The sequence below is a fragment of the Lates calcarifer genome, linkage group LG9 (assembly GCF_001640805.2).
Source record: "Lates calcarifer isolate ASB-BC8 linkage group LG9, TLL_Latcal_v3, whole genome shotgun sequence".
Taxonomy (NCBI): domain Eukaryota; kingdom Metazoa; phylum Chordata; class Actinopteri; family Centropomidae; genus Lates; species Lates calcarifer.
In genome coordinates, this window is record NC_066841.1 from 1,620,011 (window position 1) to 1,644,538 (window position 24,528).

The 24,528-nt window shown below is 39.8% G+C and overlaps 2 protein-coding genes across 7 annotated transcripts; one reads left to right on the forward strand and one right to left on the reverse strand.

Moving 5' to 3' along the window:
- Window positions 1-791: 791 nt before the first annotated feature.
- rilpl1 (Rab interacting lysosomal protein-like 1) lies at window positions 792-14,780 on the forward strand. Of its 6 annotated transcripts, XM_018696909.2 has the most exons (10): window positions 792-1,370; window positions 3,878-4,025; window positions 4,300-4,418; window positions 5,806-6,051; window positions 6,540-6,683; window positions 7,590-7,640; window positions 7,729-7,886; window positions 8,438-8,542; window positions 10,513-10,600; window positions 11,549-11,695. In XM_018696909.2, exons 1-10 carry the CDS (start codon window positions 1,083-1,085, stop codon window positions 11,552-11,554), a joined length of 1,353 nt encoding a protein of 450 aa, XP_018552425.1. In that variant the 5' UTR covers window positions 792-1,082; the 3' UTR covers window positions 11,555-11,695. The 6 variants fall into 6 exon arrangements, with proteins under 6 accessions (XP_018552425.1, XP_050928711.1, XP_018552432.1 ...); XM_051072754.1 differs by lacking the exon at window positions 10,513-10,600 and having other exon boundaries at window positions 6,543-6,683; window positions 11,549-14,780; XM_018696916.2 differs by lacking the exon at window positions 11,549-11,695 and having other exon boundaries at window positions 10,513-10,606.
- A 1,160-nt stretch (window positions 14,781-15,940) lies between these two features.
- Window positions 15,941-23,080, reverse strand: kmt5aa (lysine methyltransferase 5Aa). The gene is made up of 7 exons (XM_018696867.2): window positions 22,804-23,080; window positions 21,495-21,639; window positions 21,032-21,311; window positions 20,408-20,495; window positions 20,007-20,066; window positions 19,487-19,677; window positions 15,941-19,406 (listed from the first exon to the last, which is right to left on the reverse strand). Exons 1-7 carry the CDS (start codon window positions 22,810-22,812, stop codon window positions 19,196-19,198), a joined length of 984 nt encoding a protein of 327 aa, XP_018552383.1. The 5' UTR covers window positions 22,813-23,080; the 3' UTR covers window positions 15,941-19,195.
- Between the last annotated feature and the right edge of the window lie 1,448 nt (window positions 23,081-24,528).

The window sequence follows — 24,528 nt, forward strand, 5'->3', positions numbered from 1 at the left end:
CCAAACAGGAGGCGCGTCAATCAGAAAAAATGAGGTTGAAAACACACCGGAATTAGATGACCTTTCCTTCAAAATAAAAGCACGATTCAGACAGGCACTAGTTTGATCTTTAGCGATATTTACAAAGCTTTTTACACATTTTCTCAATAACATGTTCATTTTAAATGTTATAAATGACTCCAGCTGTTAGATAAAATAGTATAAAAGTGAAGTAGCACAAATCAGCAATACTCAAGTAAAGTACAAGTGCTTAATAATTGTTTTCAGTTACATTTTATCCTAAATATGTGTGTACTACAACCAGAGTATGGATACCTTTCATGCCTCAGTCTAAAGATAATTAGATTTAATCTCACTTTTATGAAGTGTACACATTACATTACTACTCTGTTATTTTGTCAGCCCTGTTTACACCATAAAGTAATATGATATTAAACTAATCTCCAACCACAGAGACTCAGCAGTGTCTCTGCTGTTGAGAGACACCTGATCTCTGGAATATATTATCTTTTACCAATTATAACTAAATTTAATAACAGCTTGCCGAAGCAGATGGCTGCCCACCCTGAGCGTTATATAAATAAAATGGGTTTGACTTGAAATATATTAACATAAAGTAATATTCTATATGAAATTGTGTAAAGTAGCATAAAATTATATGTAGTAAATGAGGCTTTTCCCTGGGTAATTGGCTCATATGCCGGGTACAGCATTGCACTTCTAACCTCAGCTTGAAATCACAAATTGTATTTCATTCCTTGGTGGCGGTTTTATTGTGAAATGTGTAACCGGAAGTGTTCGGTTTTATTTTGGAGGAGTTGTCGCAGCGCAGGGAGGACAGCGATGGGACACAGCCGATATTTACCCCAAATAAATCAAACTAAAGCCCGGACTCAGACGGTGGTGATAGACAAGCGGTAGCTCCGGTGTTTTTTGTGGCTTTAGTGGTTATTTGCTCGCGGGGTTTTAAAGGCAGAGGAAGAGGAAGTGTAACTTAGCAAGAATTGTTCTTCCAGGGGGAGGAAGTTTGCGGTGGCGAAGGAAACATAATAGGAAACCGGGGAGGGCCGAAATATCCCGACATGGAGGACTCCGGGTCGGCCCTGGAGAAAAATGTGGCCGACCTCACGGTGATGGACGTGTACGACATCGCCGCGGTGGTGGGCCAGGAGTTCGAGCGGATCATAGACCAGTACGGCTGCGAGGCTCTGTCCAGGCTGATGCCCAAAGTGGTGCGGGTCCTGGAGATCCTAGAGGTGATGGTGAGCCGGAGCAGCATCAGCCCGGAGACCGAGGAGCTGCGGCTGGAGCTGGACAAGCTGCGGCTGGAGAGGATAGACCGGCTGGAGAAGGAGAAGAGGCACAGAAAGGTCTGACGGTGTTTCTCTGTCTGAATGAGATTTATTATTTATTTGTTGACAAGTTGTTGTTGTCTGTTAGAAAACAAGTAAACAAACCAGGGCCACGAAGTTTCCTCTCAGACTGTGATTTAACCAGAGGAGAAGTACCAATACCACACTGTATAGTACTGCATTACAAGTAAAAGGCCTGCATTTAATTTTTATCTAAGTAAAAGTATCAGTATCACTGTAAAAAAGTACTTCAATACAAGCAATAGTACTAATACCACAGCAAGAAAATACTTTATTACAAGTAAAAGTACCAATTTGACTTCTGAAGTATTCCATTACAAGAAAAGGTACCAATACCACTGTAATGAAATACTCCATTACAAGCAAAAACACCAACACTACTACATTGAAATACTCAATTACAAGTAAAAGTACCAACATCATCTGTCCATCCATTTTCTGTCAGGTGCCACTACAGTACCAGTACCACACTGTAAGAGTACTTGATTACAAGTAAAACTCCTGCACTGAAAATGTTATTTACGTAAAAGTATTATTACCACTGTAAAGTTATTTGTATGTTTTGTGTGTAAAATCTTGACGATAAATGTAGTGGAGTAAAAAGTAGAATCTTTCCCTCTTAGTTACATTACTTCACTGGATTTAACTCACCCAGTTCCTGTTTAGAGACGATGGAAAATCTTGTTCCTCTTCACACTGAAGTTAAATCTGTCCGATGTGTGATTGTTTCCAATTAGTCATCAAATCATGACGAGGATCCAAGATTACACCGTTACTGTGTACTCCATGAAACCTGTGTGTGACTTTCAGTGGTGGAAGAAGTAATCAGATCCTTTACATGAGTAAAAGTACCACACACGATCTCCACAGAGACAGAGCTTTCTGTTTAACCAGAAACGCCACCTGTTAGAGTGTTTGTGTTACTGTGTGGTACTTTGACTTTATGTAAAGTATCTGAATACTTCTTCCATCTCTGAAAGCTACACAGCAACACGGGAAAGATTGACAACTTTATTAATTAATTGTATTTTATTACACGGTTTGTATAAAAACTTAAAGAAACTTGAGGTGGTACTGGAGAAAAAAGTCCAGTATTTCCCTCTGAAGTGTTGTGAAGCAGGAGTGTGAAGTAGAAATTATTGCGTTAAGTACCTGAACATTTCACTTTAACCACAGTTCTTTCAAAGCTGAGATCACACTGTGGGAATCCTGCTGTGGTTTTAAATCGACCTGACAGTCCGTCTGCTCGCTGCCGTTAAAAAAAAAACAAAATCATATGTGAGTTTCTCGTGACGGTGACGGAGCCGCGGTGAACACAGTCAGCGGTTCACTGATTAACTGAGTCTCATGACTGTGATAAAGTGGACGTTTCTGTAGGTGACGGATGTTTCTGCTGAGAGTGAGAGTGATTTTCACATGGAAATTGTCACATCTACTGTAAAAATTCATGGTGCTAAAAAAAATCCAGTGTGGGATTGTGGGTCAGGGTCGACAAGAGGCATCAATTAATTTTATTCTACTGTGTTTACCATTATAAATGACAAAAATGGCATCAAATATTCACATTGAGAAGCTGAAAACAATAACTTTGATACATTTTTGCTTAAAAAATCATCAAAAAGTTCATTTTAGATTATTAAAATAGTTGCAAATGAATTATCTGTTCATCTAAAATGTGTGATATAAGCATTTAAAAGTGTGTATGGGATCAGTGTGTAGTTGGGCTGTGCAGTATTTCCATTATATAAAATGTAAAATGTACATATGTCACAGTTGTAAAATGATTATTTTAATCATCTGTTAATCTGTGGATCACTTTGTTTATTAATCGATTGATTGTTTCATTGATAAAACATCAGAAAAATGGGGATGAAATTGTCCTTGAGCTCGAGATGTCGTCATCCAACGTCCATCAACCCCAAAAACATTTGATCTACTGTAATGTAGCAGCAAGAAGCAAATACTCAGTTACATGTAATACGACCAATATCACCGTAAGGAAATACTGTATAACAAGTAAAAGTATCCATAACACTGTAAAAATACTCCATTACAAGAAAAGGTACCAATACCCTTGTAAAAAGTACCAGTACCACTATAAGGAAATACTCCATTATAAGTAAAAGTACCGTTGCCTTTGTAAAAATATTCTCTATCCTGCATTTAGGTTTTTAAGTGACACAACCAGTACTGCATATGAAAATACTCTTTCCAAAGTAAAAGTACCAACATCATCCACTCATCTGTTTTCTGTCAGGCTGAGTACCAGTACCACACTTTAAAAATACTCCATTACAAGTAAAAATCCAGCACTGCAAATGTTTTTTGAGTAACTACAACTGTCAGATAAATGTAATGGAGTAAGAAGGGCAATCGTTCCCTCTTGAGTAAATGTACTTAGTTACATTGAACCACAGATGACAGTGATAAAAATGTGGCCTTAGGTAGAAGATGAGGTTGATAACGTGTCGTATAATATTGTCTAACGTCCGTCTTGTGTGCAGGAGCTGGAGCTGGTGGAGGACGTGTGGAGAGGAGAAGCTCAGGACCTCCTCTCTCAGATCGCTCAGCTGCAGGAGGAGAACAAAACGCTCCTCACCAACATGTCCATCAAAGACCCGATGAGCGAGGAGGACCTGCAGCGGCACGAGGGTGAGGACGTCTCACATTCCTATCTGTCCCTCTCTGCTGCGCAGACACACACAGACACACAAACACACACAAAGGAAGCCTTCTCTGCGTCTGACGGCGAGCCAGTCTTGTCTCGGCATCAGAGGCTCTTTCGTGGCTTCGCACACAGAGGCCACAGTCACCCCGACACACTGGAGACAGACCGGCCTCAGTGTACAACCACACCTGCTGCACTCACGCGCGCACAAATCAGGGTTCCCTCTGTGCAAAATGTCCCCTTCTCTGTGGTTCCCAGGTATGACAGAGAGAGAGAGGCAGGTGATGAAGAAGCTCAAAGAGGTGGTGGACAAGCAGAGAGACGAGATTCGAGCCAAGGACCGTGAGCTCACGCTGAAAAACGAGGACATAGAAGCAGTAAGACGACATTTACAACACACGAGCTATCGCTACGTAGCTAATGTTAGCATTAGCAGCTGTTTAGGCACCAGTGGAGAAGAGTTCAGCATCAAACTTCTCCCTTAACTCGCTGAGAGTTTTCTCCAACGATGGAAAACAATGCCAGATTTTTTTCTTCTTTTTCTATCACTTCTTTTCCTCTACTGAAGTTAGCATGCTAACCAGCTAGCCCTGTCCCATCCCGTCTCATAATACGTTGCGATAGTGCGAAGTTTTCTAACCTCTTGTCTCACAAACACAACAATGGTTAAAGCTCTAATGCTAACTTTAGCTATGTAGCGATAGCAAAAAACTTGCATACAGCACCTTTAACTCCATGTAAAGCAACAGAAGTCTGGATGAATTCAACACTGGGCAACTTAGCAACACACAAATTGCTATTTTTAGCATTAGATAGGTAGAGAAATGTCTTTTTTTAAGGCAGAAACAACAATATCTGACAAAAAATGATGTATATACTGTAAACAAACAACAACCAGTACATAATAATTAATAATAATTAACTGCAGGTGTATTTATTGACATTAACAATGGCTGTAATGCTGCTAGTGTTAACCCTGGTGCTAACACCAGATAAACTAGTAAATTGGCTTCTTTTATCGCATTATTAGCTAAATAACTTAATACAGAACGAGCTGAATGGGTTGTATCAGTATAAATGAAAAAATGGGTTTTTCCACTCGGCTTTTCATCATTTTGGTTCAAACAAAATTACCTGAACGTGGCATGATCCATTCAGGTGTGCAAGGATGCTGCCCTGTCTTGGCTTGGAGTCATATCACATGAATTTGAATTTGAATTTCTACGTCATTCTTCATGTACAGCAGTCGCTGAGAGTAGCCTGCCTTATATTTATCACAGTGTTCCAAAAAATGCAGATTTAAAATGTCTGTATTTCTGTAAACTGCCTTAAAACAAGCTGCAATAAACTCATCCACTGCTATCGCCATGTTTATATCAGTGTTTTTCTGATTGGTCGTCAAAGGGCACAACTCCAGACTGATTTGAATCAGTAAACAAAAGTGTGGTTGGTGATTCAGAGATCTGAAACCAGGCTGGATTTTCCTGCTGGGTTAAAATGTCTGATATGGAAAAGACTTTGAGTAGGTGGCATTATAGGAAATAACACAAGTGACTGTGGTGTTTGTTCTGCATTTGGCCTCGTAACAAGGTGTTAACGTCACTTTCACTTCACCTTGTGTGGACAAGATTAATTTGATTTGTCCGTGAGAGAAATCCAGCTTTAATTGGACGTAATTAAAAACACTAAAGAGCCTCTACTCTCACTTAGTCTCTTCATATCTCCTGTTGTTGTGTCTTATCCCCTCTGTCTGTGTCTCTGCAGCTCCAGCAGCAGCAGTCTCGCCTGATGAAGATCAACCACGACCTGCGTCATAAGATCTCGGTGGTGGAGGCTCAGGGGAAAGCCCTGATCGAACAGAAGGTGGAACTGGAGGCCAGCGCTCAGGCGCGGGGCCAAGAAGTCGGCGCCCTTCGGCAGGAAATCACACGTTTGAGGGAGCGACTCCAAGGAGAGCTGCCTCCCCAGAATCCTGAAGAGCCCCCGCCTCAGCCTCCTTCACCTGCAGAGGTAACAAACACAATTTCACGTACGCTAGGCATACGTGTTCAGGTGTAAACTGGAAGCAGGTTGTTGCTTAAGCAGAGTACACACTACAAGATAATGAACGTGGGCGTCTACGTCATTGTTTCTGCTGAACTAAAATTAGAACGAAACCCTGGAGTTTTGGTCTAAATCCAAGCTAAAACATTAGCATGGACGTAGCCTTTATGTGTCTCAGGAAGCCATGATAGTGAGGCACCGTGCGCAGCGACCAGAACCCTGAAACTGAAGCAGCTCGATCTGATTCAACCATCGTTAATGTTGTTTCCTTTTGTGGTTTTCCTACATGTCAGAATGTAGTAGGCTGATAGTATCTTAACTAAACAACCTTACACTGCCAAAAACACTTGAAGGAAATGAAAACCAGTCATTTTCCATTTAAAACCATCTGAATAAACACACACACTCTTACTAAAAGTCGTAGTAAACAGATGATAAACTGTCTTTTACTCCAGCAGCGTGGCAGAGCTGCTACAGTGGTGTTGGGGGCTGAGGGCTGGTCGGACAGACCCGACCTCTCTGAGCTGATGTCAGGGGGGTTTGACCCCGCCCCGCGGCCCCTGGATGAGGAGGCTGAGGACGAGGCGGTGTTGCTTTGGGTAATGCAGCAGAGAGTGCTAGTTAGTGAAGCAGAGTGGTGTGATTGTCCCGACTCTTAACTCCAAACCTGCACTCCTCCCCAGAAGAAGAAAAAGAAAAAGCTGGTGGACTAACATTTGTCTGACCCATGAGAGGTTCTGAAGTGACTCTGCATGGGTGTTTGTGGACTAACAGAGTGTCAGTAGGTTTTTTCCTTCCTCCTGAGCCAACTGGGTGAGACGTTTCTGGACGACTGCACCGATGACCCCTCTAAATATAGATCACTCCGACAGCTCAGCCTCTAACAGCACATGAAGTTTTCCCTTCACGGAGCCTTAACCCTGAAACACTGACTGTAAAAACGGTAGTTTAAAGTCCAACTGAAATGAAGCAGGAGAAAAGTGACCTGCTGATGTCAGTTAATTATGTAAACATGTAAACTTACCTGCAGACGTCACCTGTGTTTGTTTACTTTCAGGCTTTTGCAGGTGATGATGTGAATTTCTACCTTGAATCTCTGTGGTTTGCAGCTCAGTTTCAGTTCAGATAATAACAGATCTAATCGACCAGATAGAGACAGATTCTGTGCTTTCTGGTCAGCGGATACGTTTTAACTGATGCAGGGAGGAAAAGCACAGACAGAAAAGTTCTTGAGAAGATTTCAGTTGGACTTTGTGTGTAGAAAACACATTAATAAGAAGTCTGGTCTGTTTTTTTTGCTCAGTGCACGAGTGACTTCAGTGTTCAGCTGCATGTGGTGTTGAGATCTTTCACGTGTTTGTTTAACGGTGACAGTGAACGTCTCATTGTGCTGAGTTTAAAAAACAGTCGGGGTTTTAGCTCAAAGTCTGGAGGGAAGGGCGAACTAAACAAACGTATTGGAACAAGGCTCGGTGTCTGACTTAGAGTTCAACGTTTGCCACCAGGAGGCGATGTGCGATGAGGACATGCCTGCTGTGTTCCAATATTTTACCAAGGTATCCTCTCCTCCTTTCCGCCCTCCCCCTTCCTTCCTTCCTTCCTCACTTCGTTTCCTCGGCGTGACGCGTGTTTCTCTCTCGGCAGGAGGCGCTGTGCGAGGAGGAGACCGGAGGAGGCCTGGACCCAAAGGACCCCAACCGGCCCCGGTTCACCCTGCAGGAGCTGAGGGACGTCCTCCACGAGAGGAACGAGCTCAAGGCCAAAGTCTTCCTGCTGCAGGAGGAGCTGGCCTACTACAAAAGGTACTGACACCGATTTTAATCTGGAGAAAAAAAATCTTATCGTCGCACAACGATGACAAGTTAAACTTTGAAAAAATATCTTTATCTTCTGTAATTTAATTAAGGTAAAGGTCTGTTTCATTTGGTCGCCTTTTTGTCCAGTTTTAAGCTTCATTTTTAATAAACACTTATTAGATCTTAGTGATTTTTAATTCTATATTTCAACCAGATGAAGGATTTCAGTCGTCAGACGTCTGGATCTGAAATTATCAGAGAAACAAACTGCGCAAACGCTCAGCTCCACCAAATTCCATTGAAGAAACGCTGATTTTAAACATCAAACTCTCTTATTCAGTGTTTTAACCAGCTTTAATCAGCTGGTCTGTTTGTTTTGGAGAGGAGCAGACCTCTGTGGATAATTCAGCTCTGTTTAGGTTACTCTTAGACTTTGCTGCTGTCAGCAGGAGGAAGTCGCTTGATAACTGCCTCTTACTCTGAAGCTGGCTCTTGTTGTCAGTAAACCAAACCAGTCTTAACGTGTGCATGATGATTATGCTGCTCTGTCGTTGCAGTGATGAGACAGAAGACGAGGTTGTTACTCCGTCTCCGTCTCCTTCGCCTGAACTGAGGACTCGCTCCCGATCTGCTGCACAGCCAGAGTCAGGAATCAAACGCCTGTAGGTTCAGTTCACATGCCTGAACTCTCACTCACTCACTCAGATACATCTGCTCCTGAAAACACACACAACTCTGTTAGTCAGCACTGAGTTTAAAGACTGCTTTGCATGCGCTGAGTAAAGGCTGATGATTTGGTCTCTGCACGCTCAAACATTTCCATTCTCTTCAAGAAATATGCAAATGAAATCTTCACCAGCAGAACCAAACATCTGGCTCTGCTTCAGGCTGCTTTACTGTAATCACATACTTCGAGAGATTACTGCAGTGAACATGGAGTTAGTGAACAAAATGTCATTATGTATAAACACCAAATTTAGATTAAAAGCACAAGAGCAGTTGTGTTTTAGCTGTATCCAACAAAAAAGTAGCTTTTGGAGATTTTTACCAGGAAGCAGCTCAAACAAACGCCCACATCCTGTGTTTATCAAACCAAATGACACAGCAGCTCAGTAAAACCTGTTAGATCCCAGACTGTCCCCTGGTTCACGTGACAGATCAGAGGTTTGTAATCTTCATTTAGACTGTCATCTAAATGTAAAAGTAGCAGTAGTTAAACATTTGTTTAAATGAAGCCATGTGAGACGTTCAGAGGGGAAACGTCTCCTCGGTGGAGCTGCTAATAACCTGTAACTAATGAAACGTGACGAGAGGCCAGAGACGCTGCTCTTTGGTCCAAAAACAACTGGTTTGATCTTTAATGTGTTTTATTTTAAATATTATCATGTTTTTTACAGTTGTGTGTAACAGTCTGAGCACCTCTGGAGAAATTACACGTTGTTGATTTTTGAAGTGGAAAGAATTAAACCCGACTTTTTATGTCGTGAGCTTAAAGGACAGAAAAACAAACACAAGCTGTTGTATCTTCAGCAAAATTAGTGCGGGATTTTAAAAAAACGGATAAAATTAGCTCCTTTCCTGTAACCAGGACGATGTCATGTTTCCATCACAGCCGATCGGAGCTGAAGCAGATAAATACCTGTGACTACTGCAGATTAATTAGACCTGGGTGTGACTGCTGATCTGTACCAAAAACCCCAGATGTTAGTGTGTGTAAGTGGGTTTTTGGTCGGGTGTAAATCAGTTCCTAATGACCTACACTTCCTGTGGCAGCTGCAGACTCTTTCTTCTTCCACTTTTCCTGCAGATTTACACACAGATTTTTAATCACGATCAGGTCAACTCGTCCCGAAAGCTTCAGCTCACGGTAGATTTTGAGGTCTGCTGTAGAAACCAGCCTCTTTTCACTCTCACTTTCTTCTCTGGCTGCACGTTCGCCTCCAGAATCTGCTCATGTTTAGTCAAACTCTGGATTCACAGCTGGCGAACAGAGGATTAACACGGTCCCCAAACTTTAGCAAATGCCACAATTACTGTAAAGTAAAGGTGCATTAACATTTGAAGAAAGCCTGTTTGCTACAGGACTTGTATCTGCTTCTTTTCACTTCTAAAAATCAACTTAATGTCTGAAGTAAATTGCACACGGACTGTGTTGAAAAACTTAATCTAAAACATAACTAGTAACTGCACCTGTTCCATAAATAAAGAGCTGTAAAAAGTAGATTCTTTCATAGCTGTCCTGGAGGAAATCCACTTGATTAATTTCCACAGCTGTGCATGAGCAGCTTGAGTGTGAGTTTCTTCTTTCAGCTCTGTCAGACACACTCGTCGTCTCTGTGCTCGCTGTATTTATATTTCATGCTTCAGCTCATGATGCACAGAACACACAGGCAACATGTCGCAGGTGAAGCAGAGTGTGTTTTCACGCGCCTGCACTCGTTTTATTTTTCTGTCGACACTAAAATAACTCGGGCATGACTCCTTCTTTTGGTTTGACTTTGAATGGGAACTTTAAGTCAAACAGAGGTTGATGTGGTCCCTGTCTCCCCTCCCCTCCTCCTCCCCCCTTCTCTGTGTATCTCTTCCTGTTTGTTTGTGTATGTGTGTGTGTGTCTTCACGTCTGTGTAACAGGATCTTCACAGCCATTATGCCGATGGTGGCGGCTGGTTTGATCCCAGATGACCCCACTTTACAGCCAATCAGACGTCTCATATCGCTTGTATGACTCTATATATTCAGTCGGCTTCAGAGTCTGTCGCTGTCTCTGCTAACAGCCTCCATCCCCTTTGCATGTGCTGGCTTTTTGTCCCATCTCTGTAGTATTCTGATTGGCTGATTGTGGGGCTGTCTCATTACCGTCATCCACTGGGATGATTGTGGATCATTATAAATCAGCCAGTCAGAATAAATACGTAGCTTGTTGTCGTCTCGTCGCGTCTTCTCCTTCACTGACCACAGTAACTACCTGTTCACCTCTGCACCTGTGCTCTGAACTCACAAAAATCATTTACAAACTAAAGCGCTTTTAGCTCTTTACGCAAAATACTTCTAATAAACAACAACTCAACAAACTTTAATCTATAGTGCCACTCTGATCAGTTTATATCAGATTGTTCACGTCAGTGTACGTCCACTAAAGTGCTTGTTTTTCAACTGATTGTTATTCTAAGTGTCTGACAACTGTATATTAAAGAGGAAGATCCTTTTAGTTTAACCAGAAACGTCACAATATATCAATACCAGACTCCATTGACAAAAACAGGAATTGTACCCTGCAGGAGCTGCTGGAATACCACTGCCTTGATGAATTAGTTTGTTTGTTACTATGTGGTATTTTATGAATATAAAGGAGCTGAGTACTTTTTTCATCACAGAAACACACACAGTAACTAACAGATGGAGGCAGTAGTATTCCAGCAGCTCCTGTTTTCTGTTCGCTAAAATTCATGTTTTTGTCAATGGAGTCTGGTACTGATATACAGTGACGTCCCTGTCAATCATTTAAAAGTTTAAAATGTATAAATATTTGTTGGTAAATAGTAGTTTGCCATAACTCTAACACTGCTTCACATTTAACTGATATTCACTGCAGACATGTTGCTGTTAACCACACTGACTCGTCCATTTTAAGACACCTGTCTCTGTCCTCTCTCAACTCTCGTCTCAGGTTTAGTTTCTTCTCACGCGACAAACAGCGGACTTCGCAGCGGAGTGCGCAGTTTGACGGCGGCTTCGGCTCATGGGCGGGGAAAGACGACGTGTACACAGAACAAGCCCAGGAGGCGTTACAGCACATGTAGTCACTGGACGCGGGGACTTTGTGTCGAGGTTCCTCAGACTCCCAGAAACTCTTTAATGCTCCCCATGTTCATCACCCGAGGCCGGCTCGTGACCCATCGACTGCACACCAAAACCACCACTAGTGACTCACACCGCAGCTGAAATATCATGTGCTTCAGGTGAGAGGACTGACAGGAAGAGAACAGATAAAAAGTTTATTTATCTCAGTGAGCGATGGCACATAGACTGTTCTCCTTTAAATGTTTTGGTGCCTGAAGGATTTTGCAGAATCAGACAGAGAGAGAAGGTAAACTCAAGTTGTGGGATGGAAAGTAGGAAGTTGTTGATATGTTGCTCAAAGTCCAGAGTGAAAAGCAGGTGGAAATGTCTACACAGATGAAGGTTTGGGACACAAAAGTGTGCGATAAATTTTCTGCCCAACTCCAGGTGTTAATAGAAAACAGAGTTTAGTTTTAAAGGGTTTGCAATTAAATAAAAAAGGAGGGTTTTATTACAATCCCTACAGAAATTAAAAGACAAACCTGCAGAGAAAACAAACAATCACTGAGATTTAAAAACACTTTCATGTCCCGTTAATTTATTTGAAATCTCCTGTCCTTGTTCGTGTGGGCAGCTCGTTTGTCCGTCACCAGCATTCTGCCAATTTGAACTATGCAGCTCTGCACATTTAAAAAGCACAGAGGCCTGTTTATAAAATGTTGCATAGAACCACATTTAAAAGATAAAAACACTTAAAGGTGCTTTTATTCATAATACACTGTAAGAATATGTATGGAAGCCCATTTCTGCCAAGAAAATAAAAAGTAAATATAGTTTAAAAGATAAAAATACTCATGGGTTTGACGTATTTATCAAGTCTTTGACTTAGTATTAAAAGTCTAATAATTTTCACGTAGTATATCAGTTTTTATATCTCATAATTTGTCAAAACTGTGATAACTTGACATCCTGCCACATCATTCTGACTATAATAACAATAATATTATAGTAAATTCTTATAATTTTGACTTACCAGCTCATAATTTGAATTTATCAAGACAAAATATCTCATAACTTTGACACATTATGTAATATTTTTTTGTAAATAATCATAGTTTTAACACAGAATTTTATAATTCATTATTATAATTAAAAACAGTTTTTCTCAGTAAATAATCATAATATTGTCATGGTATTAAAATCATGAGATTCAAAGTCAAAACTTAAAGAATATTTTTCTTTCCCTGGCAGAAATGGGCTTCTATAATCATAAAGTTTACAGTATTCTTCTGTCTAACTCACAGTTATTATGAAATGAAGACATATGTCCACTTCATATCAGAGCAATAGATGCAGTGTGTGAATTCAGCACCAAATCTGTCACTGCTTCACCGTATCACCAGCTGAACCAAAGCAGGTTACAATAAGTGACCTTCCTCTTTGGTGATTAAGCAAACACATGCAGTATATATTAAAAAAAACATCTTACTCTCATCGCAGGTTCCTCATGGCCTTTAAACACTGAGTTTTACAAAAGCAGAATTATCAGTATTAAACTTCAGGAGCTGCAGCAGCTGCCTGTACGAGACTTTACCTCTTAACTTATTTATGTTTTTAATAAAACGGAGGAGGAAAGTGATGATTTTAATCATCCTGTGCTGAGAAGCTGAGTTAAATCTTATCACAGCAGCTTAAAGTCTAAGTCTGGTGATTCTTTAGTATATTTTCCTTATTGTCAACAAATCCCACACTGTCCTGTGGCCCCAAACACCCACCCTGCTAAAATAATCCCCAACAGATTACTCCTGTAACACTCCATAAAAACAACAGTGCCCTGTGGCTTTAAGAAATTATTTAAGGTTTAAAAAGATGAAATTAAATATTTGTGAAGTGTTTTTAAAGATTTACATCTTCAGTCGGAACTAAAAGTTTGTTTTTGGTCTTTTCATCATTGGATTTGTTGACACTAATAAAAATATATGATATCACCAGCCTTATTCTTTAAAATCATTAGTGTCTTCCAGTAAATTTAGCTTGTATATGAGCCACAAATAAAGCTAGTTTTTTAATAAAAGGACAGTTTAAAAAACACTCTTGTTGCTACTAAAAGAAAACAGTAATTTTGTGTGATTTTCCACAAAGTAAGGCAGCATTAAAGCTAAACTGTAATTATTTTTAATACCTTATTCTACACTCCACATATCTGCTTTTGCCACAGATCATGTAGAAAATACACAGCTATATACTCACAAGTTTACGTTTTTTAGGGAATTACCTAATAAAATGTGCTTTTATGCATCATTTGTACAAGGCCTCACATATAAACATGGTTTCAAGCTAAGAAAAAAAACAGTATGCTATTTTATTACAGAGTAAAATCATGAAATTATATTTAAATATTGCTCAGATTGTGTGAAGGAGATTGCTGAGAAGTAAGAGCATCAGAAAAGCTCCAGCCTGGTTTCAAAAAATGGTTAAAACAAAGCTAATAAAGCTGAAGTGCCGAGTGTGATTTACATTTTTTTAAAAAGCTAATTGGTGGTTGATGCTTCTGCGTTTATAGCCTGCCTTCACACTTAACACTGACTGGTGTCTTTACCCCCAGAGAGGCAGTGAATGACTGTGGTGTGACCAGGTGTGTTTTAATACGTAGTGGTACTTTATCTTCATTTATATTCACCCTGCGAGGTTGAATAAATGAAAGTAAAACACCATAATGAGGCTAAAAACAAGTGTGTCAACGAGTGTCAAAGCAGCTACCCTTGTTTTACATATTCACAGATACAATGAAATAACAATACCTGTTGCAGTAGAGTATTATGTTCTAGACTGTATCTGGAAGTCAAAGGGATCTGGAAAAAAATGTACACATGAAGAATTTAAATAATGAAACATTTAAAGGGAAATAAGGTCAAAAAAGGCATCCTGTCCCAAATCTGGTTCTTCAGCTCGTTATTTAAGTCAGTGTTGATCACCATCTCTCATGTGCTTCCTTGAGTCTTCTATGAACCCAATTAAAATGGATATTTAAAAGATATAATGAATGGATCAGTGCTTTATTAAATAAACTGGCTTTTATTCAAATGTGTCTCCTGAACAATAAAATCTCTGTAATGTTAGATGTGTTTGTGTGTGTGTGTTTTCTGCCTTATACATCTTACATAATGTAAAAAAATGACATGTAAGCATAAGCACAGCACACTGATATCTCGTTTAGCACGTATACATGTATTATTAATTAGCCACAGTAGGTAGTAGCACGCTAGCTAGTTAATTCTTGTCTCATTTGTAGTCTGCGAAACAGTAAATTATTCAAGTTCAGAGTTCCACATCGCTTTTTTCCAAAGTACTGTTGTTGTCATACTGTGCAGGGAGTGCGGTTTCCATGGGAACGAGGCCGTCGAGGCTTCCTGTCGTTTCGTTCACGGAAGTGGGCGTGGCTTGTAACGTCCAGAGCCCCAGGTAAATCTTTAAATAATGTGCTGAATCATTTGTCCAGAAGACTTTTGTTTTTATCCTCCTTACTTTATCTTGACATAGTGTTTGTTGTAACAATTTTACTTCCCCTCCCTGTCATGAAAAAATGGTTTGGTCTGTCACGCACCGGCGCGTCCGTGGTGTTTGGTAAAGACGGCAAAATGTCGGCCAACCAGGGACCAACTTATGAATCGCTAATGAATGTGTCAATTACGCGGCACCTGCTGCCGCCTCTCTTCCCTCTGTGCTCACCTCCGCAAGGTAAGTTTAGCTTTATTTAGCTTTAATAATTCTCTAGTCCTCGTTCAAACGCACCACAACTTAGTAGAACATGTGCAACAAAAACAAAACAGGAACAAATTCAGGGAACAACTTCATCACTTTGACGACAGATTAGCTGCAAATACACACTACACAAACAAAAACAGAAACTATGTGAGGCAAAGACTCATAAAATTAAAACAATACAACAGATAGCACCTGTTAACAGAACGGAAGTTCTCCAGGCCAGTAGGGGGAGCGCTAGAGCAGTTTGAGCTGTTGGGTCTCTTGCTAATGTTAATAGAGGCAAATACGACCCTGGGTTTGTGGCACTGTTTGGGAAAAACAGAACCTGCGAGCAAAATATGCACAGATACAACTGTAAAGAAATTAAATTAAACGTGACTCCCCTGTAGATATACATTATTCTTATAAAGAATAATAAAACCTTAACTTAAATCCTGCACTCATTCAAAACCATTTCAACCATGTAATCAGTTATTAATTCATATAAGAACAAATGACACAGTCACTCCTCCTGTTACTTGCATATTACATCTTTATTCATTGATGCCTAAACCCCAGCATTAAGATTTATTCAACGCTACAACAGCAAAGATCTATTACGTTCTAAAATGGCCAACAGGTCAGTTTCGCCTCTCAGGTATTATTGCATTAGTTCTACATTTAAAAAAAAACAAATGGAATAATCCAAAAGGTAACATGTTTGTTTAAGAAAGGCTCATATGAAAAACAATTCACACTTGCAACACAATGCTACTGTTAAGGTTAATGGGAAGTGTTGAGAAGGATGTTTTTATGTTTTACACACAGTATATTTCCTGAAACTTACTTTCTCACATGGGCTCTTTGTATTAACACTGATGACACTTTTTCCATTGTATTTGAAATTAAATTAAAACATGGGATCAAACAAATCCTGGAATTCAATAATATACTGAATATGTGGTAAACCTTTAAGAGACAGAGTTTACTTTTATGGAAAATCTCCTCTGTGCAGCCACAGAGGATCGATAACATTTGGTCAGGTCCCGAGTTAGCAAACGTTTGAATTAAAGCTGCTACAAATAAGTAAAAAAATAATAATTAAGAACTCTGTTATTTTTGCATCTGGGCCTTGTTTTTTCACGTGTTTGGGTATAAATGATTGATAGGGACGAACTTTTTATTAAGGAGTAAGATCCTTTTTTTCTTTAACCAGAAACATCACTGTATATCAGTACCAGACTCCATTGACAAAAACAGTAATTTTACAGAGCAGAACACAGGAGCTGCAGGAATACCACTGCTTTGATTTGGTTAGTTAGTTAGTGTTACTGTGTTACTTTCAGTAGTGGAGCGAGTATTCAGATACTCTACTTAAGTAAAAGTATCACACAGTAACACAAACAAGGAGGCAGTGGTATTCCAGCAGCTCCCAGTAAAAATCCTGTTTTTGTCAATGGAGTCTGGTAATGAGATATAGTGATGTTTCTGGTTAAACTAAAAGGATCTTACTCTTTAATAAAAAAGCTTCATCTCTGTAGGAATCCTTATCCATAATGTTGTCAGTCACTGTCAGTGACAAAAACAAGAACTTTAGTGGACGTACTTTGTCCCTATCAATCATTTACACCCAAAACCACAGGAAAATGAAGCCCAGGTTCAAAAACACCAGAGTTATCCTTTAAAGAAATAATCACCTCATTTCTCAGCAAGAAAACAAATAAATGTGTTTCCCTAAATGTTAACCTGTTCCTTTAAGACAGAGACTGAAATAAATACACCAAACTCATAATAATAAAAACAACCTATTAAAATGTACATGATACTAATAATAATACAAACAGCACCTATGAGAAGAGAATGTGCTATACATGAAAATTAATGAAAATGTGTTACACTGCTACTTCGTTGGTGCCAGAACAAATACATTTGAATGGAGTCTGATGATGCTGTGGTACAATAATTTATACTTAAAAGTCTATAATTATTCAAGGTAAAATACTATGAATCACAATATAATTCTGTATTATTGGGGTTGAATTAATTAGTTGATTAGTCGGACTGACAAAGAAATAATCAGCAACTTCCAGCAGAGCAAAAACAGTGAAACATTCTCTCCAAAATGAGATTTGTTTTTGTTCTGTTGGTTGGACAAAACTGAACGTCTGGAATTTTTCCTTATGTTTTGACATTTAATAGATTACGAGTTAATTAGTTAGTCGAAAATAAATAATCTGCAGATAAATCTATATCATTACTTGCAAGGCTTAAATATGATATATGAAGTGTGAGTGTGATTTATGTCATTTTATGTGAAAAAACAAGTCTCAAAATGCTCTGGACTAAAAAATACTGAACACACTTCTTAACATTTAGTTTTAAAAAACAGGTTATTTGTCTCAGTGATTTTCTGGATAATTAAATCAAACAAAAATCAACATAAACAGGGGGAAAAAAAAACATTTTAAGAGTGCGATTAGTGCCCTGCTAGAACTCTTGGACCTTCCAGCTACAGTTCATGGAAAACACATTTGAAAAAGCTACTAAAATATAAAGTAAAAAAAGAAAAGACCTGTCGGCAGTTCAGCTGTTAAATACATTTCACACTGAGTGTCTGATTGTGATCAACGTGATTTGTGAGCGAGAACACCTTTGATATAAAGCAGGAGTGTAACAGTTCACCCGTCCCACAGTTACAGAGAAAAACATGAAGTTTATGTGACATATTCAAAAACATGCTGCTTCAGCCTTTAATTTATTTTAGTTTTAGGAAATATGTGTCTGTTTCCTTGCAGAGAAAAGTCTGACTGTCTTTGCAGCAGCGAGAGAATAAATATATTTACATAGTGCAGTGATATAAACAGTGTCACCAGCTGAGGAATTCATATGTAGGTGAAATTTAAAGGGAGAATTAACTGCTGAAAACACAGACTAGATAAGAATGTAAGCCAATAACAGCTGTAGAAATCCAAATCAGTTTGTTTATGTTAGTGTTTCATTAATTTACCTTTAAAGAAACATAACAGAATATAAAATTATCTGTAAATATTAAAAAAAAAAGACTAAAAAAAACCATGAAAACCTGGGAAGATCAAGCATGTGAGCTAATTCTGTGTTCCTGTGTAATCCTGTAAGTCTGCATGTTGATTCACACTTTTAAAGAATAAAATACTTTAATCCAGTGTCAGATAATTTCACCCAAAACGTCGACTGAACCGTGAATGTGTTGGAACTGTTACACTCCCGCTGAACAGTGATCGACTGTGTGAGTTTTAACGGCTGAAATTAAACTCCACTCTGACAGAATATGTTGTTTTAAAAAGGGTTTGTAATTTGCATCTCATAATTCTTGCTGATCCAAAAAAAGGGAGGAGTATTGCTAAGTATCTAACGACTAATTAAGAAAAAGCAGTATAAAAATGCAGAGCATTAACTACCACCTGCATGCTGTAGAAGCATTGGTCTATAGGTAATACAAAAATGTACAAAATAAATGTGCTGCAAAACAACCAGAATGTTTCCTATACACATACAGTATAAATAAAAGTACAGACGCCACCTGACAAGGCAGATGGACCTTAATCAAAATGTGATAAGTACCCGATCAACCCGCGCCCCTCCAGCCCCGTTAACAGTTACTAAACCCATCCAGCTTCCTTAATATTGGAACAAAAAGGGCACACATTCTGTTTCTAAGGCATTTTGTACACTAGCAAACAGGAAACACGTGTTACTGTACGTTTCCCTTTCCTTTTCTGTTCTTGTTTTGTGTTTTTTGAGGTCCCCTCGATCAGTATTTGAGCCACGGGTGAGCTGCGATGGAGGCTTTACTGCGGTCTCCGTAGTCGTACAGCAGCTCCTCCCCCTCGTCGATGTCCCGGGAGGCGACGAGGATGAGGTGAGGGACGCCGTTGATGTCGTGGAGTTTGGTTTGGCAGTTTCCGGTTTTACTGTGATTTATCAACCTGCCCATTCGACCAGTCTCTTTTGTGGCGTCGACACTGTTGAAACAAAAACAAACATCAGGCTTTAAACTAGAAAATGTGACATAACACAAGGGATTAAAGTGGAGATGGCGTACCAGTATGTTTTGCAGAGGTACTGGAAGTAGTACATGTAGCAGCCGGTGGCAGGGTTCTGGGCGTATTCGGCCTCCCTCTTTTTGGCGTCGGTGATCTGCAGCAGGTCTCCGTGGTACTCCACCACATACTCGCCTTTCTGGAAACACCGAGTGGCAAACACCGCTCTCCCCTTTCCTTCTATATGCTGCACCTTCAGAACAAAGTGAGAGGTTTTAATGTAAGGAAACACACAACAGCAGGGATTATTGTAAAAGCCTGGCTTGACTGAGCCTAAATAAACAAATCAGGATTAAAATGCTCCATAATTTAGCTAATGTGCTCAGATTAGAGTTGAATTTAAACCTGAATACTGTGATATTTTCACTTTAAAGTATCAAACTGGACCCTGCTCTCTTTTTTAGTCCTGCTCTGGAAAGAGACATTTCCGTGGTTTCTACAGTCAGACTTGTTTAAACCTGAATTATTAAAACAGTTTGTTGTGGTTAATGTTTAGAGATGGAAGCAGAAAAGTCAGCGTACCTCCATTCCTTCCTCTATTCCCTTTGTGATGAGATCGTCTATGAGCTTCTTTTGTTCACACTGGAAACAAAACAAACATGAAACGGCGTCAGTGAAAAACAGCAGACTGGATTTATCTGGATTTCACACACGAACAAACAAAATATCCTTATTGAATGTGAACTTCTGTATTGACCTGAAGATAAGATGAACAACACCTCAAAACAACTACTAGATGAGCTTTAGCTTTTGTCTTCTCTCCCATAAAAACACTAAAAGTTTAAATGATAAAATAATCCCACACGTGTGTAAATTGTTCATGTAGGTTTTCAAGTGCAACCCCTGACTTCTTATGTTCACAGTCGAATACAGAAATATCTGGTCCAGCTACTGTCACATATTACAAAATCATTTCATCTTACCTTTAGCTCTGTTTTACTTTTTCTTGAGCTTCGTCTTATCGGGTAGTAGTCAGTAACTTTTCGGTTTTGGGAGTTTTTCCCAGCTGCACTTTAGTGGAAAGAGAGAAAACAACAACAACGATCATCAACAACTACTGACTGCAGACAGACTGAGCTTAACTAACTGAACATCTTACGCTTAACTTAGTACCTTTGCAGGCCTACTGTTACACACCTCGTGCATCAGATATAATCCTGAAATAATTCCTGCATCATTTAACTGGTTTGCTTTAACTGTTTCAGTTTAGCATCTCTTATATCTCCTGCTCAGTCTGCTACTAGGTTATTAGTTCTACATTCTAGAGAGTAGGGGATGGGCACAATTAGTCGATAATTATTTAATGATTAAACGTTGCTGCCCTCGCTGGTCAGCAGCCAGAAACAGCTGATTAACCTAACTGTTTATATTTGATTAATGTATAACACTAACCAGTCGTCAGGAATGGATAGAAGTTTCTAAAGTAATCTGTTGTTTCTCATTAAAGTGCAAATGTCTTTTTGAGTTATTGTGTTCATAAGAGTGATGGTGACGTGGTGTCATGGCGGCAGGGCGTAAAAATACATCAGTAACGAGGGCGTGCGTACATTCTCCGAGGTGTTTTCTTTCCTTCCACCTTGGAGCGGTCTCCCCTCCTCGGGTGGCGGACGTCTCTCCTCTGGTGGCCGTGGAGGGCGCTGCTGTTGTCGGTGAGGAGGAGGCTGTGACACAGGCTGTTGCTGAGAGGCAGGGAGGGCTCGGCGGGGGAACGAAGGCAGGTCTGAGGGCAGTAGAGCTGCGGAGGTGACGGCTGTTCAGCTGACCAGCAGGGTAAACACTGGCTCTTTGAGTCTTTTGGTGTAGTGCTGATGGTGTTTGTTCTCCTACCTGTGCGGAGCGACGAAGAAAAGGTTTATCATTCGTGTACTTCCAGTTCTTCTCGCTCCCTACTCTTACATAATCTGCTGAAATATAAAAATAAACAGCGTTCTGTTTGCGCTCCCGTGGAGCGATTACACACTAAAGCCCACTCTCCTCAGCTGGAGATCAGGCTGCAGCAGAGACTCTTACCCTCTCCCTGCCTCTGAGCGTCATTTTGCTGGGAGCTTATTGGAGGGCACCTCCCCTCCTGTGTCAGCTTGATCGTCTGTTCATCCTGACCCGGTGATGTGGACTTGGTGGAGCTTAAGACAGTGACTGAATTGCATACGATATCCTGTGAACGCAGAGGAAAACGTGGCTGAAGGAAGGAGGAACATTTGGGGAAAATGCTTAATCACTATCCCACTGAGAGTCTCATGTTTCTCTGTTAAATCTGTTAGCCTGGCTCGATCAAACCCTCCTCATATCTGACCTGTGATCTGTCCTTTATTGTTCTTTCTCTCAGGCCTACTGTTGCACAAGCCTCCACCTTCCCGTCATCACTTCAACCTTGAAGTTATTCCAGGAAATTCAACTTTCCATTAGCCGAGCACTGGCTTCACCCAGCACCAGCAGCATCTAATCACCAGGGGGTCCTATCCTGACTTTACCATCTTCTAATGGCTTCTTCCAGCATGATAATTCACCAGAGCAGCTTTGGGGTGTGACAGAGTGAATGTGCAGCTGATAAACCTGCAGAAATGATGTGATGAATCACATCAACATGGAGCAAAACCTCTAGCATCCAGGCCAAAAAGAAGTGAGGCTGTTTTCAGAGCAAAAGGAGAAACTACCCAGTGTTAGTTTGATGTTTCTAACTCCTAATTCCTGGTCATTGTTTTTAACATTTAATTCATTGTAAACCAACAGCAGATGTATCATTACCTCCAAAAGGTGGAAGTAGTTTTTACACATGACACTTAATGTGTAAAAATAAATCTACTCGAGTTAAGTACAAGTACCTTAAATTGTACATAAATGTAGTATTGGTGTGGGTGGGGCCCAGAGGAGGGGACCATGCTGGCTCCACACCCACATCAACTCTCCACAGTCCAGTCCCTTTAAATCCAGAGTCACAGGCCTGTTGGCTCTTTATCCACCAAACTAAGACACATTTAAACAGCTGCTTTTACACTGTAAAGCCTCCTAATAAAACACAAATGTGTGTGTTAGTCAGCGCCGATTAAATGTCACAAACCCCTGTTGTTATTGGTTCCTTAGCGGACACATGTAGCTAATGTTAGCAAAGCACTCGTCAACATAAAGGCTCATTTGTAGCGACAAACTGCACCAACTTACAGGAAGATAACTATAAAATTAATTTCTCTAACAATCCCTCACATATAAACACGTTAGTCTCGTTCTCACATGAAGTAATAACCCACTTTATCTGGCTTTCCTTGACGCTACTTGACCGATGTTTGGTCTCGGTGGTGATGCCCCTGACGAGCAAACTTACCCCGTTCATGACTTGTGTTCGTGGCTCCTCACTCGGCTCCAGCTTCTCGTTTCGACGGGAGAAAAATAAATGAACTTCTCCGTCGGATCGTGGATTAAACTCGTCCTGCTCCTGCTCCTATGGCGCTGACCCTCCCTACGCGGTGGTCCCCCCCCGTCCGCGGCGGCTGCGTGCCCCGTGTGCTGTGTTTTAAACTGCCAGCAGCTCAGCCGATGCAGCCTCCGCAGCCCCGCTCCGCCATTTTTCTACATGGAAATGAAGGAGAGGAGACGGGGCGATGTCGCCCCCTGCAGCCCGGCAGCGGTACTGCACGTATGTTTTTATAGCTTTTGCACAGTAATGTTGCTATTTATAAATATTTTACACATTTACAGTTCCATTTGTAACAATGCATAGTTTATAAACTGATAAGATGTTTTATAAGTAAGATATCGATCTGAAAAATATCTAGTTACTATAACTGATTAATTTAGAGGCGTAAGAAGTAGGGTACAATATTTCCTTCTCAAATGTAGTGGAGTAAAAGTATAAAGTAACATGGTACAAAGAAACATAAAATGGAAACACTCCAGTAAATTACAAGTAAAATCATACATAGTCACAGTATTTGAGTAAATGTACTTAGTTACACCAGTAAATTCAGCTACATTTTTAAGCTTTTTTGTCAAATATATGTGATTAAACTGTCATGTTTTAACAGTGTGCAAATTATAATCATGGGTTTGTTGTCCTTTTATAAAAAGCTTATAAACGCTTTAAAACTAGCAACCTGAGGGTAACAGGCTTCAGACAATGAGTATTAAAGCGGCAGCTTCTTTATCTTTTTAAATAGCTGTTGTTTTTTTTAGTATATATGTTTATGAGATTGAACTTTTCAAAGTAACTAAGTAATCTACAATTAAATACCAGAATCTAGTCAAAGTAAGTACCAGTTTAGTATCGTTTTATATTGTTTTGTAGGACTTCTTCCAAATTCACAACCAGGACAGTCTGCGAGGACAGAGGACATAAAATGACTCTGAGCAGTTTGAACTTTGTACTCTTCCCAGCGTTCAGCAGAAGTTAAGTTCTGGTTAACCGTTACATTCTGCAGGTTTAAATATAAAACATCAAATACAAACATTCTCTGTCGCTCTCTCACGCTCACAATCACCCTTATGCAAATGACTTAAAGCTAACTATCAGGTTTCATGGTTGAAAACTGAGACACTGTGCATAAAGCAACTGTTGCTTCAGTGCTCACATGACTTCTGGATTTGTATTTGCTAGAGGGCGTGTAGTAAACTCTGAAGGAAAGCAGAATGGATTCTATTGTTTGATGAGACAGCTGAACGTTTTCTGACCTTAATATTAAAAATATAAACCAGGTTACTCAGTGATTTCACAACTTGATAGTGTCATGAGTTTTACTCAAAATAAAGCTGTTTACATTTCTTTTCTGCTTATGCACTTAGTTATTTCTGGTGACATATGGGTTCAAAAAATTTTTTCACATTGACATGAAAGCAATATATAATCTTCTGTGGATGATAACTAATGATTATTTTCATAATAGTATACCTAAATACTAAACAAATAAAAAAGCATTTTGAATGTGCCAAACCTATTAATCTTTTATTAGGAGACCTGATACTTAATTTTATGACAAAGGTACATTAAAAAAAACATTTAAAAATCAAAAATAAAGTTTTAAACTCAATAAATAATGTTGTATTTCCATTTTTA